General features: G+C 39.1%; 1 protein-coding gene across 3 annotated transcripts in view; it reads left to right on the top strand.

Moving 5' to 3' along the window:
* LOC133608846 (semaphorin-4B-like) overlaps window positions 1–18,951 on the top strand; it is a 173,494-nt gene that overhangs the window by 89,982 nt on the left and 64,561 nt on the right. For all 3 annotated transcript variants that reach the window (XM_061964431.2, XM_061964430.2, XM_061964428.2), the window contains one exon: window positions 7,304–7,754. In XM_061964431.2, coding sequence (XP_061820415.2) covers window positions 7,634–7,754 — 121 coding nt within the window. In that variant the 5' untranslated portion in view covers window positions 7,304–7,633. The remainder of the gene's footprint in view (window positions 1–7,303; window positions 7,755–18,951) is intronic.

Here is an 18,951-nt window from a genome sequence, read left to right on the forward strand (position 1 = left end):
TCTACTTATATGCCTCATTAGTTACATAACCATTACTGGCGGCACATTTATGGGTCATTGCATAAATTGGATTCCCCAAACCCTCACCATTTTCATTTTATAATGGTCTTGAAAGCCTTTCATTTTTTTGCACGGTTCCATTGAGCCAAGCCAGCGCAGATGTTTTTCAATCAGACCAATAACCGTATGCCAGTCAAAGTCGTTTGTTGTCGGGCTTAAGCTTCTCGCTGGGTTCGCAAAAGGTGAGGAGAAATGTTTTGACACATTTCGTTATGGATTAATCTCCACTGAATGTCCCTAAAAAGCGGTCTAATTCATCAAAGTACCAGGAATCCTCCCTGAAAGCCTCACTTTTCATTAAACATTAAAACCTCATGTCTCATGTTGAGTAATTATGTGCTACTGGAACATGGGGAATAACTCCACCAGTTAGGGAATAAAATAGAGTCAAGGTCCATATGTATTTGAACAGATAATATGATTTCGAGTTTTATACGCCATCATAATGGATTTTAAATAAAACTATCAACATGTGTCTGCAGTGTAAACGTGAACTTTTAATAATTCTAAAGGTTTTATTTAGGGTGGTGCGATATAGACGATATACAAAATAAATTATAAGAATTTGGCCAACGATAGAGCTTTTAATACTATCGTTTCGTGACAATGCATGTTAATGACACGTTTTAACTGTGTCCCGCAAATGTGACAGCAACAAGACAATGTAGGACTCCTCAACACAATGTAGAATTCTAGCTGGGAGCTAATGTCCCTCCACAGTGCAAAGCCACTTCTAATTCTGCAATCCTTGCATCATTGGTGGCAAATAAACTGTTTCTTTCAAGTAACATTATCACTGGAGAATGAAGAATAGCTAAACATGCTACAATACACACAGTAGGAGGATGTAGTTATTTTGCACTGTTGACTGTTGCTCAAAATAGGGAAATTATTTATATATTTAATTGAAATCTTGTGCTTTTGTCTGATTATAATTGTGGTCTAAAATGTATTCATTCAATAATCATGAAAATGTGAAGTATCAGTATCAACATTAGTATGACCAAGGCTGCCCCTGTAACTACTTGTTATTGGATCGATACGCAAAATGTGTAGTATCGCAAAAGCATAATGTAAAGTATCCAAACAGCAGAAGAATAAGTGTTTTGTATATTTTAACAGAAGTCTACAGTAGATAGAACCATGATACAACAGAATATAACCTGATATTAACAGTGCATTAGCAAGTAGATTAATAATCATTTTGAGAAAATATTTCAACCAAAAATGATACAATATGTTACAGCATATGTCAGCAGCCAAATTAGGAGTCTGTGGCCTGTTTTGAATTGGTTCTATTAGCAAAAAATATATTGTGATGTATATCGTTCTCACAGGAGGCTGCTACATACAATACATATTTCACAATATACATTTTAGGCCATATCGCTCATTCCAAATTAATGTAAATATGTAGAATTAAAGCTATTTTACGCAGCATATGCTCAGTTTTCAGGGGATCAACTGATATTTCCAATATGTACCATATCATAGGTACAATACAGACACATTTTTTGGCGTCCTACACAACTTTGTGCAATGGAAACACATACAGTACCAAGCTAAAATCCTAAGTGAAAGTAAAGCCTTTTCAACATAATGAACCATCCTGCAGTCTGCTACTTTGCTGGTGTCTGCCAGTTGCAATTCTGCCATCCGGACCCCCTCGTCAGCAGACAACCAGGGGCCACTCACGGCTGCCCCTCGGCCATTCTTGCACCGTTGATGGATTTATGACCTACACTAAAGCTTCTAAATGAGCTCTTAAGAGAGCGTCTGCATTGATAAAAGTTGTCGTCCAGAGACGCCATGTGCTCTTTACTGTTTACTCTCCAAACATCGGCGCCAATGTGGGACATCAATCCAGTCTCCTAAAAACATTTGTTGTCCGCTTGCGTGTGCTTTTGTGTTTTTCCTTAACATATGTATTTTTTTAGGGATCCCTTTGTGTAGTTCTAGCAGAATGTGTCTGTTACCCTGATGTAAGTACTGTATGTTAAGCAATACTGTCAGAGATACTAAGTATTCGAGTTAAGGATGTCAACACATTGCAATATACAGTTGCAGTTGAAAACATACTGTATACACACGCATGTCTACCCAAATAATAGACACACTGTATTTTAAAATGTATGACCTAAATACTGTACATTAGATGTGCATAAAGCAATAAATAAGAAACTATAGTGGCCAATATGTGTCAAAGTCATTGTTTTTCAGGCTTCTGGTTAGCCAAAGACAGAAGGAGCGAGCCTCTTGAAAGTGGACAATTAAAGACAGCAATTATTTTTGTAGTATTATGAACAAAAAAATACAGTAAATGTTCTAATTTAATGCCACGTTTCCTGTAGTCTGATTGTCTATTCTTTTGCTCAGGCAAAAAAAACATTGGTGTTAACAGCTGTGGCTGTAGGCAACCCAATTTTATTTATTTATTTTAATTATCATGTGTTGCATCCAGCAGCTTTTCTTTTCCACTTTGTCGTGCATTACAAACTATTATTAAAGTAAAATACTGTGGTACCTTGGGATACAATTTTAATTGGTTCTGTGACACTGTTCGTACTTTGAAAAAATTATATTTGTCATTACAACTATTGTTAATTTCTGGTATTTTTGTTTTATTTCCTGTCCAGCGGTCTTATTTAGGGTTCCATTACCTGTTTGCCTCCTTTGTTGCCAATTATTCACCTGTCTGAGCGCTGGCTTTCTCACCATTCCCTGATTGGCAATCAGGACACACCTGTTGCTGGCTGCCAATCAGGATGCTTTGTATGATCATTGTGCTTTATACTCTGTTTATAATAATCTTACTTCTGATTTTAATAGTATTCAATAATTGTTGCTAACCTACTTACAGTTTACAACCTTTTTAAATGATAAACAGTAAAACCCTGTGTTAATCACAAATATTATTATTTATTTAACACATAAACTTTAGGTTTAGGTCAGGCTCAATAGAAAAAAATAAGTACTAACCAAATGTTCTGCACAAAAAGGGATTCATAAATAACTGACGAAAAATTAAATGTTTTAAACAGAATTATGTAGTGCTAAAATAAATAATCTCAATTAATAATAAATATGTTTCCTAACTAAACTGTCAATAGAATTAAAGTCCAAACGAAAATACAGCTTCACCACTTTAGTCATAATTTTTGCGCTTTAGAAACTTTAAACTTTAGCTCCAGACTTCTTGTGTTTGTTTTATATTGTCATTACTGCACAAGTGGTGAAAAAGTGTATTACAACTATTTGAAATGTGGACTCGTCAGACCACAGAACACTTTTCCGCTTTGCATCAGTCCATCTTAGATGAGCTTGGGCCCAGCGAAGTCGGGGCGTTTCTGGGTGTTGTTGATAAATGGCTTTCGCTTTGCATAGTCAAGTTTTAACTTGCACTTACAGATGTAGCGATGAACTGTAGTTACTGACAGTAGTTTTCTGCAGTGTTCCTGAGCCCATGTGGTGATATCCTTTACACACGGATGTCGGTTTTTGATGCAGTACCGCCTGAGGGATCGAAGGTCTGTAATATCATCGCTTACGTGCAGTGATTTCTCCAGATTCTCTGAACCTTTTGATGATATTACGGACCGTAGATGGTGAAATCCCTAAATTCCTTGCAATAGTTCGTTGAGGAATGTTGTTCTTAAACTGTTTGACAATTTGCTAACGCATTTGTTTACAAAGTGGTGACCCTCGCCCCATCCTTGTTTGTGAATGACTGAGCATTTCATAGAAGCTGCTTTTATACCCAGTCATGGCACCCACCTGTTCCCAATTAGCCTGTTCACCTGTGGGATGTTCCAAATAAGTATTTGATGAGCATTCTTTAACTTTCTCAGTGTTTTTTTGCTACTTGTGGCAGCTTTTTTGAAACATGTTACAGGCAAAAAAATAACAAAGTTTACCAGTTCAAACGTTAAGTATATTTTCTTTGCGGTGTATTCAATTGAATATAGGTTGAAAAGGATTTGCAAATCATTGTATTTTGTTTTTATTTACGATTTACACAACGTGCCAACTTCACTGGTTTTGGCTTTTGTATGTTAATCTCTATCTATAGGCCAGTGCTTCTCAATTATTTTCTGTTACGCTCCCCCTGGAAGAAATAAATATTTAGTGCCCCGCCCCACTCTCCACCGTGACTATAAATAGTATAATTTGTCTATAAAATTGTTATAACTATACCTCTGCATAACATTGTATGCTTATCAACATTAAAGGAAACAACAAACCAGCCTTTCATTGTCGACCACCGCTTCGAAAAAAAAGCACGTTCCCCCCCGCTAGCATTGAACCGCGCCCAACTATTTGAGAAGGCCTGCTATAGGCTAAGGCTAGCGAGTAAAACACAACATTTTTCGGTCGGATCGTACAGGGTTCACTGTGACATTTGCTACGGCAACTAGTGGTGGGGAGGCTCGTATCTCAAAATACTTGTAAGTTAAAGGGGAACATTATCACAATTTCAGAATTGTTAAAACCATTAAAAATCAGTTCCCAGTGGCTTATTATATTTTTCGAAGTTTTTTTTTAAATTTTACCCATCACTCAATATCCCTAAAAAAAGCTTCAAAGTGCCTGATTTTAACCACCCGTCCATTTTCCTGTGACGTCACATAGTGAAGCCAACACAAACAAACATGGCGGAAAGAACAGCAAGCTATAGCGACATTAGCTCGGATTCAGACTCGGATTTCAGCGGCTTAAGCGATTCAACAGATTACGAATGTATTGAAACGGATGGTTGTAGTGTGGAGGCAGGTAGCGAAAACGAAATTGAAGAAGAAACTGAAGCTATTGAGCCATATCGGTTTGAACCGTATGCAAGCGAAACCGACGAAAACGACACGACAGCCAGCGACACGGGAGAAAGCGAAGACGAATTCGGCAATCGCCTTCTAACCAACGATTGGTATGTGTTTGTTTGGCATTAAAGGAAACTAACAACTATGAACTAGGTTTACAGCATATGAAATACATTTGGCAACAACATGCACTTTGAAAGTGCAGACAGCCCAAATTTCATCAATTAATATATTCTGTAGACATACCCTCATGTCAGCAGGCCAGGGAAGCTAGGGTCGATATTCTTCTCTTGACGGTGTGAGCCAAGACATCCAGGGGGTTTAGCTCGCTCGTCTGCGGGAACAAACTGCCGCCATTGCTTGCCGTGCTACCGAGGTCCTTTGTCCCTGAATTGCTCACACACTCCGGTAGATTCAATGGGGGTCTGGCGGCAGATTTCTTTGACTTTATCGTTGGAAATGCATCTGCTTTGAGTGTCGCAGGATATCCACACATTCTTGCCATCTCTGTCGTAGCATAGCTTTCGTCGGTAAAGTGTGCGGAACAAACGTCCAATTTCTTGCCACTTTCGCATCTTTGGGCCACTGGTGCAACTTGAATCCGTCCCTGTTCGTGTTGTTACACCCTCCGACAACACACCGACGAGGCATGATGTCTCCAAGGTACGGAAAACAGTCGAAAAAACGGAAAATAACAGAGCTAATTTGACTCGGTGTTTGAGAAAATGGCGGATTGCTTCCCGATGCGACGTCACGTTGTGACGTCATCGCTCCGAGAGCGAATATTAGAAAGGCGTTTAATTCGCCAAAATTCACCCATTTAGAGTTCGGAAATCGGTTAAAAAAATATATGGTCTTTTTTCTGCAACATCAAGGTATATATTGACGCTTACATAGGTCTGGTGATAATGTTCCCCTTTAAGGCAGTGTTTTTCAACCTCTTTTGAGCCAAGACGCATTTTTTCATTGAAAAAATCCGGAGGCACACCACCAGCAGAAATCATTAAAATATGAGCAGGCGATATTGACAGTAAAAACTTGTTGGATATGACTGTAAACCATAACCAACCATGCATCACTATATCTCTTATCTCAAAGTAGGTGTACTGTCACGGCCTGTCACATCACGCAGTGACTTATTTTTAGTTTTTTGGTGTTTTCCTGTGTGTAAGTGTTTTCGTTCTTGTCTTGCGCTCCTATTTTAGTGGCTTTTTCCTTTTTTGTTGGTATTTTCCTGTAGCAGCTTCATGTCTTCCTTTGAGCACTATTCCCCGCACCTGCTTTGTTTTAGCAATCAAGACTATTTAAGTTGTGCGGACGATATCCTTCTTTGTGGGGACATTGTTGAATGTCATGTCATGTTCGGATGTACTTTGTCTCTGCTCCACACGCTGTAAGTCTTTGCTGTTGTCCAGAATTCTGTTTTTGTTTATTTTGCAGCCAGTTCAATTTTAGTTTCGTTTTGCATAGCCATCCCTAAACTTCAATGCCTTTTCTTAGGGGCACTCGCCTTTGGTTTATTTTTGGTTTAAGCATTAGATACCTTTTTACCTTCACGCTGCCTCCCGCTGTCATCTTCATATTGTGATCACGACAAACCATGTTCCCGACATCTACATCTACGACAATAGCTACTTGCTGCCACCTACTGATATGGAAGAGTATAACATGGTTATACTGCCGAGCTCTAGACAACACAGACACTCAACAACGGCACATTATTTGCGGATTATAACTAATGGTTTGCAAAAAATATTTTTAACCCAAATAGGTGAAACTACATAATCTCCCACGGCACACCAGACTGTATCTCACGGCACACCAGTGTGCCGCGGCACAGTGGTTGAAAAACACTGAATTAAAGTACCACTGTATATGAAATTTCACATTTTGGAAATAAAAGCCTCTCTATAATTATTACTTTTATTAGCAGTCTTTCTGGTATTAAGACGTTAAAAAAGTGTGTAACGGAAGAAGGCTATGCGCAGAATGCATTAACCATGTGCACATGTCCTTAAAGCCGATACAATTTGACAAAGCAGATGGTTTCATTGTTTCCCTTTGATACAAATGACAGAATTGTCCTTAGACTTGCTGTTCTGTCATTTAGCTACAAGTTCAACCGCGAGCTCCCAGAATGCTATTTTATCTGATTGCTAATGACAGCCCAATTCAAAACAAACCATAAAATAAAAGTTTGTGAAGCTACCACATGAATGCTCGTTTTGATTGAAGCGTTTTGTTTTTGTCGTCAGTGTGACAAATACAGGACAGAGCTTTTGGTTTAAGCTGTAAAACCTCTGGCCAAATTGTCTCTTTTTTGTAGTTGTCTCACCTAAAGCCCAAATCTGTTGTTCTAGCAGGGCTTTCATTTTCCATGTTCTTGGATCTGACTTAAAGAAAGCCTTTTCTCCCTGTTCTCTCCACAGATGACCACCGCTTGGAGATTAGCGGCGATCGGTTTAACACGGAGCCGAAGATAAAAAAAAACCAAGCAGGGTTTTGGTTTAAAAAGGATTCCTGTGTCTTTGTGCGAAGAGTCTGCTAACCGTGTGTGAGGACCTCTAGGAATACAAGGATCGAGTCAAGGGCACGTTCATTCCTCCTTGCACCCCCCCTTTTTACTCCACGCCGCCCGCAGGAAGATGCGAGCGAAGATAGAAACCTGAGCGGAGTCACAAGAGGAGCTTCATGGATTCCAAGGAATCTTAAAACAAACACTCTTCTGCTGTGTTTGTTGCTGTGAGGATACGATAACCATGTGGACATTAGCGGAAGACGTGCGCTGCAGTCTGGCCGCCGCCCTCCTATTGGCCCTCTGCCTCCAATCAGTGTTGACCACGGACGACGACGTGACGCCGCGCATCAGTTTCCCCTACAGTAAGTTTCACTTTTCTCGTTACCAATTATTAGCCTGAACAAATTTTTTGTAACAGGAAATAATCTGTTCAAGGGTCAAACTATGTCCATCATTAAACGTTAATTAACACAGGGCTTCTTAACCTGTTTGACCTTGGGGCCCATCTTTTCTACTAGAGAGGGGCCGGGGACCCACTCAAATATTAACGTTTTACAGTTCAACAGGATAAACCTTGTCAAATTATATGAAACCACGGGTTGCTCACAAAGATTATTATCAAGGCTTAGGTCAGGCTGATTACAAAATAAATACTAATCACATATACTGCAAAAGAAAGGCTTCAAAAAGGCAAATGAAAATTAAACTTACATACAATTACACAGTGCTGAAAGAAAGAAATTCGAACTAAATTAATAATGAATAATAATAATAATACATATGTTTCTTAAATAAACTGTCAATAGAATTTAAGTGCAACTGAAAATAGAGTTTTACCACTTTAGTCATATTTTTTGTGCTTAAGAAACTTCTCTAGGACTTTAGCTTCAGACTTCTTCTGTTTGTTTTGTATTGTCATTACTGCCACAAGTGGTGGAAAAGTGCATTACAACTAAGTACTGCTACGGCCCATAAGAACCACAACTGAAAAACAGATATTTTTAAGTGAAAGTAAAGCCTTTTCAACATAATGAACCATGGTTGATTAATAAACACTGAATTAACACTAGAGGTGTTTCTTTAAGTGTAATATTGAGCTAGGTCCCACAACAGTGTATTCAAGGTGTGTTAGCCAATATCTAGTCCGAGTGCCGATATTGAGACAGCTCAAAGTTAGGGATGTGCCGATAGATCCACCACCAATCAGTGTTGGCCGTTTTTTTTGAAAACGTACGTCATCACCACTGCTGGTTAATGTCTTTCAATGCCGATCACAAACGCCAATCCCCACTGGCTAATATTGTATTTATTTTTAGTCCCCCAGCAGACAAGCTGCTAATTGTGTGTCTCCAAACAGTGTGGAGCGGCTTCCCTAAAAATAAACACCTCCATTAAGGCAAATAAACTGCATATCTTTATATCTTCAGTATCATTATCAAGTATCATTATAAAGTATAAGGAAAATAGCTGCTAAGCTTGCTCGAAACAACAGAAATAAGTGCTTAGCAAAGTTTCAGATGTGTAGATGGAAGTGTGTTACAGCAGAAAGTAAGCAGTTATTAACAATTCATTAACAAGTATATTAATAGGAGTATGGAGAGATGATAATATAGCAGCAACTGTTGGTTGTCAGCATTGTCACAGTCAGTAAATGACATTTAAGAGGAGGGTAGATCGATTCATAAATTCGGTGGTGTCGACACGAAGAGTCATATCAGTACATGATCGATACTAAAATGATTAAATCGATATTCTTTTTTTCTCAAAATCATTTATTTTAAATGTTTTTGTTCATGTGTACAGTCAGGGAATATTTCCCTGGACACAGGAGGACTTTGACAGCAAACATTATTAAAATGAGTAGCAGATAGTAGTTTTTGATTCTGTATAGTTTTTGTATGCTATTTATTGTCTTTGTTTTGCTCAAACAATTATAAGTAATAAAAGAGAATAAGGAACTATTTAAAACATTGTGCTGATATTGTTAAACTGTCAAAAACTTAAATAAATTGAACAATTTATAGGAAATACATGTGTTCGGAATCGGTATTTGTAACAACCGTTCTCACTCATTGATATCGGAATCAGAAGCCTAAATCCCGAATCGCATCTTTTAGACACATAATTTGTTTGTGTCTGCAGCTTTAATGCTAACGAGCTGTGTTTATCCACATCTGTCTCCTGACAGAGTGGGGGGCTCCATGAAGCGCTATCGTGCAATGAATCTACTTTTTACACACTCTTTTAGGGGTTCTGAAAAAAATCGATTTCATGATCCTCAAAAATAACCTTTTTTTTAAGAATACATTTTTTTAAATGGTCATCTCTGGCTTATGTCAGAGCGGCAGTCAAGCGGAACTTTTGAAACCTATAACCTGTTTTGAAAAAAATGTTATTATCATTTTTAAGCCAAATAATATATTGCAAGAATCGATTTGACTTAATAATCGTTTAAACTTTCAGCTATCACGTAATGACTTCTAGGCTTTATTTTAAGATGTGTAGCAAAGCCAGATTTGTCACCTGTCACAGGTTGTATCACGTCCTTGATAGGTTTATGGTATGATAGAGTCTGTTTCTAAATGTTATGAACTCCTGTTTCCACGCCTGTGTTGTATTGAGCAGAATAATGCTAGCACAGCGTTGCTTTATTACATTTTTTTTGGTACACTTCTTTAGACAGCAAACTATTTGAGACTGAATCAGCCGAGTTGTTCGCTCCGCTGTTAGATCATGTCCTCGTGAGAAAGCCTCTGATGAGCGAGCGGACATCTGCAATGAATGTGGGCTTGAAGCCTTCATTTGCATGAGCGAATTCCCGTGTGATGAGGGGTCGGAATGGGGGGTGGGGAGGGGGGTTCATGAAATAAGTGCTTTCAGGCCGCAGGTGGGCACACATGCTCACTTTGCCAAACAACAACCCTGAGATGCATGCAATCATAATTGTGTGTGGTGGGAGGGTGATTAGACTGCGTTTTTGCACGCCGTGTGATTGCTCACAGTCAGTGTGCTTTGTGTTCTTGAATGCAGTCTTTTGGCCTTCTTACACTCACGGAAACACAGAGCTCAATGCAACTACTGTTTTAAAAAAAAATAGTTTTTTTTGCACACCAAGTTTAAGAAGGCTAGTGATGGGTCAAACGATACTAAAGCATCGATGCCTTAGGCACCTTCTACACTAAGCCGGCTAAGGTTATCCAGGGTAAATCCCACCTAACCTTATCCTTGTCCACACACACACAATGGTTGTTTAAGACCCACTGTCCCCCTTCCATCCGCCGCCGCAACGCGACCTAATACGCATGCGCTTAAAATGCGCACGTCATAGTCACCTCCAGTGTTGCTTTGTGTGCAAGTTCTTAAATTAAATTTAACTTATCTGAACAATATCCAGTGTTGTGGTATTTCAATTAACTGGAATCCAGTGTGCTAGATATCTAGATATCTGGTCAGGACACTCCTCACTCTTTTGCCTTTACCTTCATTGTCCATTCGTTTTTATGGTGACTTTATATAGTCTAGACCTAGACGTTGAGTCCGCGACATACATGGCGGACAATAACTGATACAGTCTGCGTTACCAATCCAAAAGCATTCACCGTTTTCCGTAGTCTTCCCTTGGCGGCCAGTGAATACAAATACAATACCTTTTTTATCACATCCACGGGAGCCCGCATTCTCGTTAACTCTCCTTCGACAAATAGAAAAAGTTTTTCGGTAAGTAGAATCACAGCTGACCCGGACATTGGAAAGTTCTCTTACCGTCTGAGAAGTGTTGTATCCCAAATAGCTGCAATCGCTTTCTCTTAAAGGGGAACATTATCACCAGACCTATGTAAGCGTCAATATATACCTTGATGTTGCAGAAAAAAGACCATATATTATTTTAACCGATTTCCGAACTCTAAATGGGTGAATTTTGGCGAATTAAACGCCTTTCTATTATTCGCTCTTGGAGCGATGACGTCACAACGGGAAGCAATCCGCCATTTTCTCAAACACATTACAAACACAGAGTCAAATCAGCTCTGTTATTTTCCGTTTTTTCGACTGTTTTCCGTACTTTGGAGACATCATGCCTCGTCGGTGTGTTGTCGGAGGGTGTAACAACACGAACAGGGACGGATTCAAGTTGCACCAGTGGCCCAAAGATGCGAAAGTGGCAAGAAATTGGACGTTTGTTCCGCACACTTTACCGACGAAAGCTATGCTACGACAGAGATGGCAAGAATGTGTGGATATCCTGCGACACTCAAAGCAGATGCATTTCCAACTGGACTGGACAGATCAGCTTTCAGGAAAAGAGAGCGGATGAGGGTATGTCTACAGAATATATTAATTTATGAAAACTGGGCTGTCTGCACTCTCAAAGTGCATGTTGTTGCCAAATGTATTTCATATGCTGTAAACCTAGTTCATAGTTGTTAGTTTCCTTTAATGCCAAACAAACACATACCAATCGTTGGTTAGAAGGCGATCACCGAATTCGTCCTCGCTTTCTCCCGCGTCGCTGGCTGTCGTGTCGTTTTCGTCGGTTTCGCTTGCATACGGTTAAACCGATATGGCTCAATAGCTTCAGTTTCTTCTTCAATTTCGTTTTCGCTACCTGCCTTCACACTACAACCATCCGTTTCAATACATGCGTAATCTGTTGAATCGCTTAAGCCGCTGAAATCCGAGTCTGAATCCGAGCTAATGTCGCTATAGCTTGCTGTTCTTTCCGCCATGTTTGTTTGTATTGGCATCACTGTGTGACGTCACAAGAAAATGGACGGGTGTATATCACGATGGTTAAAATCAGGCACTTTGAAGCTTTTTTTAGGGATATTGCGTCATGGGTAAAATTTGGAAAAAAACTTCGAAAAATAAAATAAGCCACTGGGAACTGATTTTTAATGGTTTTAATCCTTCTGAAATTGTGATAATGTTCCCCTTTAAGGTATTCATGTGTGATTTCCACAAGCATCTGTACAGATGGAAGGAGAAACACGGGCATGTCTGGATGACTCGCCTTCATATTTCCAATGGCTACCTTATAACACAAAGTTTTGATATACAGTATGTTGGATTGTAGCATTTTTTTTTTTTTTTAACAAATAAAAAAATAACAAAATGTTCCCCACAAATTTTGTGTTATAATATCAGTTTTTTTTTTGCCATTACATTACGTATTTTTTTTAAAATATTAAAAAATATATATTTTTATTGTTTTTTTCTCTCCTACAACATGTTGCGGGCCAACAAAACTTGAGTTTTTTGGACATCCCTGCTCTAGATCAACTTAAGGTCTATCTGTCGATATAAAGTTGTCCATCCATCCATTATCTATCGCTTGTCTCTCTCGGGGTCGTGGGGGTGGCTGGAGCCTATCCCAGCTGCACATGGGCGTAAGACGGGGTACACCCTGGACAAGTCATCACCTCTTCACAGGGCCAACATAGACAGACAGACAACATTCACACTCACATTCACACACTAGGGCCGATTTAGTGTTGCCAAACAGCCTATCACCAGGTGCATGTCTTTGGATGTGGGAAGAAGCCGGAGCACCCGGAGGGAACCCACTTAGTCACGGGTAGAACATACAATCCACACAGAAAGACCCCCAGCCCGAGTATCGAACCCAGGACGCACACGCACTAACCCCTGTTCCACCGATATAAAGCTGTTTTTTGTGTTTTTAAAAAGGTTTTTCTGTTTTATGCCCTTTTTGTCAAAACCCTGTTTTTAATGGCATGTACACAAAAGATTCAATATTTTCCCCCAGAAGAGATATAAAAATGACAAAATATGCAATACTTTCCCTCAAAAAATGTTCAAAGTGGAATATTTGATGTGAAGTAATCAAAGCCTTAAATAGGTCAACAATTTATAATGACATTGATTTTAATTTGTTATTAATATTATTTTAAAATGACAGTTTAAAAAAAAAAGTCCCTCTAGAATTCTTGGGGATTTTTACTTTCAATCCGTAAGTCTCTAGATCAGGGGTGCTCACACTTTTTCTGCAGGCGAGCTACTTTTCAATTGATCAAGTCGTGGGAATCTACCTCATTCATATATATAATTTATATTCACTTATTTATGAAATATATGTTTTTGTTAACAAGTTAAAGGTGTTTAATGATAATGCAAGCATGTTTAACACATATAGTTAATATTGTTAAAAAATTAAAGGTGTTTAATGATAATACAAGTATGTTTAATACATATAGTTAATATTGTTAACAAGTTAAAGGTGTTTAATGATAATACAAGCATGTTTAACACAGTTAATATTGTTAAAAAATTAAAGGTGTTTAATGATAATACAAGAATGTTTAATACATATAGTTAATATTGTTAACAACTTAAAGGTGTTTAAAGATAATACAAGTATGTTTAACACATATAGTTAATATTGTTAACAACTTAAAGGTGTTTAAAGATAATACAAGCATGTTTAACACATAGATTCCTTTTTTTCATGAAGACAAGAATATAAGTTGGTGTATTACCTGATTCTGATGACTTGCATTGATTGGAATCAGACAGTGGTGCTGGTAATGTCCGCATTTTCGAACGGAGGAGAAAAAAAGTCCTCCTTTCTGTCCAATACCACATGAAATTGGTTAGTTTTTGGCATCTTATTTGTCCAGCTTCCGTACTTCTTTGTATACACTTTACAAGAAATACATTGCCGGCAAACTCCGTAGCTTGCTAGCTTGTGCCTGCCAGCTTTCTGAGACTCTTATTTTGTTTGTGCAACCGTGCAGTCGGTCTTTGGAGTTTTGACGACAGGTACGGCACCAGAGTCTGTTGAAATAAAGTGTTTCTCGCCTTCCAGTCGGTAATTTTAATGAGCTGGCAGCAGCCAGCGTCATCTCAGAAGACCCTCGGGTGCCGTGAATGTCAATCAAGTGAGGAAAGTGACGTCATAGTGAAGATTTATGATCGCTCATTTTTAGGACTATTTTTTTAATGCCTGGCTGGTGATCGACTGACACACCCTCCGAAATCGACCGGTAGCTCGCGATCGACGTAATGAGCACCCCTGCTCTAGATCAACATCAGAACAATATGTTGATTGTAAAGTTTTATTTTTTTCATATTTGTTTGATTAAATTTTTGTCAAAGAAATGTTGTTTATTATATGGCAAACACACAAAATATGCTATATTTTCCAGAAAAAATATTTCAAAGTCGAACTTTTGATATGAAATAATTGGAGCATTGAATACGTTCATAATTTATAACAACATTGATTTTGACTCATTATTAGTTTTTGAGCAATGACAGTTTCAAAGAAAAAAAACAGTTTGCATGGTAGATTTGTATTATTCGAGTCAACATTGCAACTTTTTCTCGTTACATTTCACCTGTTTGCTCTTTTATTGTGCTTTTCATATGGAGTTTTTTTGTGTGTGTTTTCTTTAATATTATTTTTCGAATGTGCCGCGGTCTGTAAGAAAATGAGCTCCGGGCTGCGATTGGCCAGACGGCCACACTTTGGACACCCATGTCTTAAAATATACCCTGTTACAGACATGAGAACTGAAAGTTTGATCATTTTAGTTTTCTTTGACAAACAGGCAAACCTGGGTTGATGGATGGAGTATGTATTAATTGTCAGACCCTCCCCTTTTAAAAACTAGCTGTAAGTCACATGACAGACAGCCATTGTTCATACTATCGAACAACTTTTCTCTGGCTTAAGCCATTGAACTTCTTTCTTTAGGAACTAAATTCATTACACTAAGCAGAAACAATGTAATAATGTCGTAAATAAGCCAGCTCATGAATAACACGTCACCCCTGTAAACCTTCACTGTGGTCCTAATTGTCTGCAAGAGAAAAAAAAAGGGGGTGGGTGGAACCTGTCCTCAAAAAGTGGCCTTTTTTCCTAGAAGAGCGTCCTTTTTCCCTATTTCTCCTTCCTCCATTCGCTCCCATTCTCCTTCCTTCCGTCCTAATGAGCACACTAATCTCTCATGTGCACTGAGAGGACTTTTTTAATGTGGTGGCTGAGGTTGGAGAGCTGGTCTGTAATTCATTACAGGGCCAGCACAAAGGATCACAGGACCCCAAGCAGCAAAGTTGGGCATGCGGAATGTATCGCTGTGTGTTATCACAAACGCCTCTTCAGACATGTTTTGTCTCTCCGCCGTAGAGACGCTTGCTTCTTTCTTTGCTCGGCTCGAGATGCGTCGTTCGTCTGTTGAACCTGAGAGGCTTTCATGAGGAGGTGGCGTCTTGGGTTCATGGGCTTCTTTGGAAAGACACGCTTATGTTTACAGTTTTATCACTTTCTCGCCAATAATATCTATCTCGATATGATTTCTTGTGAAATGTTCCAAGTAGTGTTGTCCTGATACCAATATTTTGGTACTGGTACCAAAATTATTTCGATATTTTTCTGTACTTTCCGATAAAGGGGACCACAAAAAATTGCATTATTGGCTTTATTTGAACAAAAAATCTTACGGTACATTAAACATACGTTTCTTATTGCAAGTTTGTCCTTAAATAAAATAGTGAACATACAAGACAACTTGTCTTTTAGTAATAAGTAAACAAACAAAGACTCCTGATTAGTCTGCTGACATATGCAGTAACATATTGTCCATCCATCCATCCATCCATCTTCTGCCGCTTACCCGAGGTCGGGTCGCGGGGGCAGCAGCCTAAGCAGGGAAGCCCAGACTTCCCTCTCCCTAGCCACTTCGTCCAGCCCCTCCCGAGAGATCCCGAGGCGTTCCCAGGCCAGCCGGGAGACATAGTCTTCCCAACGTGTCCTGGGTCTTCCCCGTGGCCTCCTACCGGTCGGACGTGCCCTAAACACCTCCCTTGGGAGGCGTTCGGGTGGCATCCTGACCAGATGCCCGAACCACCTCATCTGGCTCCTCTCGATGTGGAGGAGCAGCGGTTTTACTTTGAGCTCCTCCCGGATGACAGAGCTTCTCACCCTATCTCTAAGGGAGAGCCCCGCCACCCGGCGGAGGAAACTCATTTTGGCTGCTTGTACCCGTGATCTTGTCCTTTCGGTCATGACCCAAAGCTCATGACCATAGGTGAGGATGGGAACGTAGATCGACCGGTAAATCGAGAGCTTTGCCTTCCGGCTCAGCTCCTTCTTCACCACAATGGATTGATACAGCGTCCACATTACTGAAGACGCCGCACCGATCCGCCTGTCGATCTCACGATCCCCTTTTCCCTCACTCGTGAACAAGACTCCGAGGTACTTGAACTCCTCCACTTGGGGCAGGGTCTCCTCCCCAACCCGGAGATGGCACTCCACCCTTTTCCGGGGGGGGGGGGGGCGATGGTTAAGAGGGGAGGAGTATATTAACAGCGAGAATTCACCATTCTACATCCTGAAAATATGCAAACAAAACTGTGTTTAGATAATTGATACTTCAAACTTGCATAAATAAATCTTAAGGAATATAACATAACTTGGCTTCTGAGAGCTTCAAAATGTAATGAATAAAATGCTAAAGTTGTTGATAAACAAGCAATTATTTTAATAATTAAATATGGTCATTTTAAATGAATTATTATGATCATTTAAAATTAATTATTTCAAATATGTTTATTTTAATGTATAATTATATGGCTGGATGTAATGAGGAGTCAGAAAAAATACAAATAAAAATACAATTAATTTAGATGTTTTTAGCAAAATATAGTAAAAATGTATTTTTATTTTTTTTATTTTAATTAATATATATATTTATTTTTAGGTAAGATAAACATAATAATACAATTTATCTGTAGTCTGGATGATTTAGTTCTTGTCACCCTGTTGTCCTCCCGTCGTGAAAAAAGGCTGTCCTCACTTAGGTCCGCATGGAGCTGGAGGGGGCGTGGCCTCCAGCTACGGCTGAAAATTGGGAGATTTTCGGGAGAATATTTGTCCCGGGAGGTTTTCGGGAAAGGCGCTGAATTTTGGGAGTCTCCCGGAAAATTCGGGAGGGTTGGCAAGTATGAAATATTGTGACGTCTGTCGAGACGCTTATCTCCATTCGGTGCCACACGTCCAGACTCCACACCATCAAAATGGCAAAAATTTCCACATCAACACCGTATGAATTTTTTTTGGATTTTTTTAGTTGTGATTTCCTTCTCTGCATGAAAGTTTAAAAGTAGCATATATTAATGCAGTATGAAGAAGAATGTTTTAATGTAGACATGCAAGCCTTGAAAGAACATTTTGAAAATCAAGACTACATTTCCTGCAAATGGGTGCATTTCTACCCTATATTTTAACTTTAGATTTATTCTCATATCAAACTCTTTTGGCTGTCTTTTTGACACTTACATCCGGCGCCCCCCTCCACACCCTGGATTAAAAATAATGTAAATAATTCAATGTGATTATCTTGTGTGATGACTGTATTATGATGATAGTATATATCTGATAGTATATATCTGTATCATGAATCAATTTAAGTGGACCCCGTCTTAAACAAGTTGAAAAACTTATTCGGGTGTTACCATTTAGTGGTCAATTGTACGGAATATGTACTTCACTGTGCAACCTACTAATAAAAGTCTCAATCAATCAATCAAAACACATAGAATCATCATACTGCTGTGATTATATGCATCAAGTGTTCATTCAAGGCTAAGGCAAAATATCGAGATATATATTGTGTATCGCAATATGGCCTTAAAATATCGCAATATTAAAAAAAGGCCATATCGCCCAGCCCTAGTTCAATGATGCCATTTCTGTTTGTCATGTATAATTTTGTCTATTTTGTGTTTATCCTTGAATAAACAGGTGAGTTTCTTGTTACCAACCATTGTGTATTATTCAAACTCCCCTAATTCAGCTGGCTAGTTGTTATCAAGAGTACTAAAACCCTTTTCAACATGATTCTGACAACTAAGTAGGCTAAATAACTTTAAACTTTAATACGTGCTCGGATAGGCCAGTATCGGTCAGTATCGGTATCGGTCAGTATCGGTATCGGATCGGAAATGCAAAAACAGTATCGGTATCGGATCGGAAGTGCAAAAACCTGGATCGGGACATCCCTAATCAGGACCACATCATCTGCAAAAAGCAGAGACCTAATCCTGCAGCCACCAAACCGGATCCCCTCAACGCCTTGACTGCGCCTAGAAATTCTGTCCATAAAAGTACAATGTTTGGCCTGAATTAAATTGACTCAGCCTCAGGCAGCATTACTTATTACCGCACAACCCTAGTTCAAAGTGTACAAACTGTTTACTAAAATATGGAATTTGCTTCAATATACAAACTTTTCTATTAACAAACCCTGTTCCAGAACCAATGCTTTCGTAAATCGAGGATCCACTGTGGTTGCTGCTATATTAGTGGTTCTATATTCCCGTTGAACTAGTGAGTAAACTCATTGGCTTTTTCAAACACTGCTTTTTTAACATACTGTTAACCCTTGGACTAGAAAGAGAGTGGGTTACAGCTCGTTGGAACAGGAACGCCGTCTCGGCAGCAATCTATACGTGACATATTAAAAACAAGTAAAAACTGTCAAAATAATCCTCAAGCGAATGAGCAGTTTACTCTACACTTTGGTCATCTACAGC

The sequence above is a fragment of the Nerophis lumbriciformis genome, linkage group LG06 (genome assembly GCF_033978685.3).
Source record: "Nerophis lumbriciformis linkage group LG06, RoL_Nlum_v2.1, whole genome shotgun sequence".
NCBI classification, from domain to species: domain Eukaryota; kingdom Metazoa; phylum Chordata; class Actinopteri; order Syngnathiformes; family Syngnathidae; genus Nerophis; species Nerophis lumbriciformis.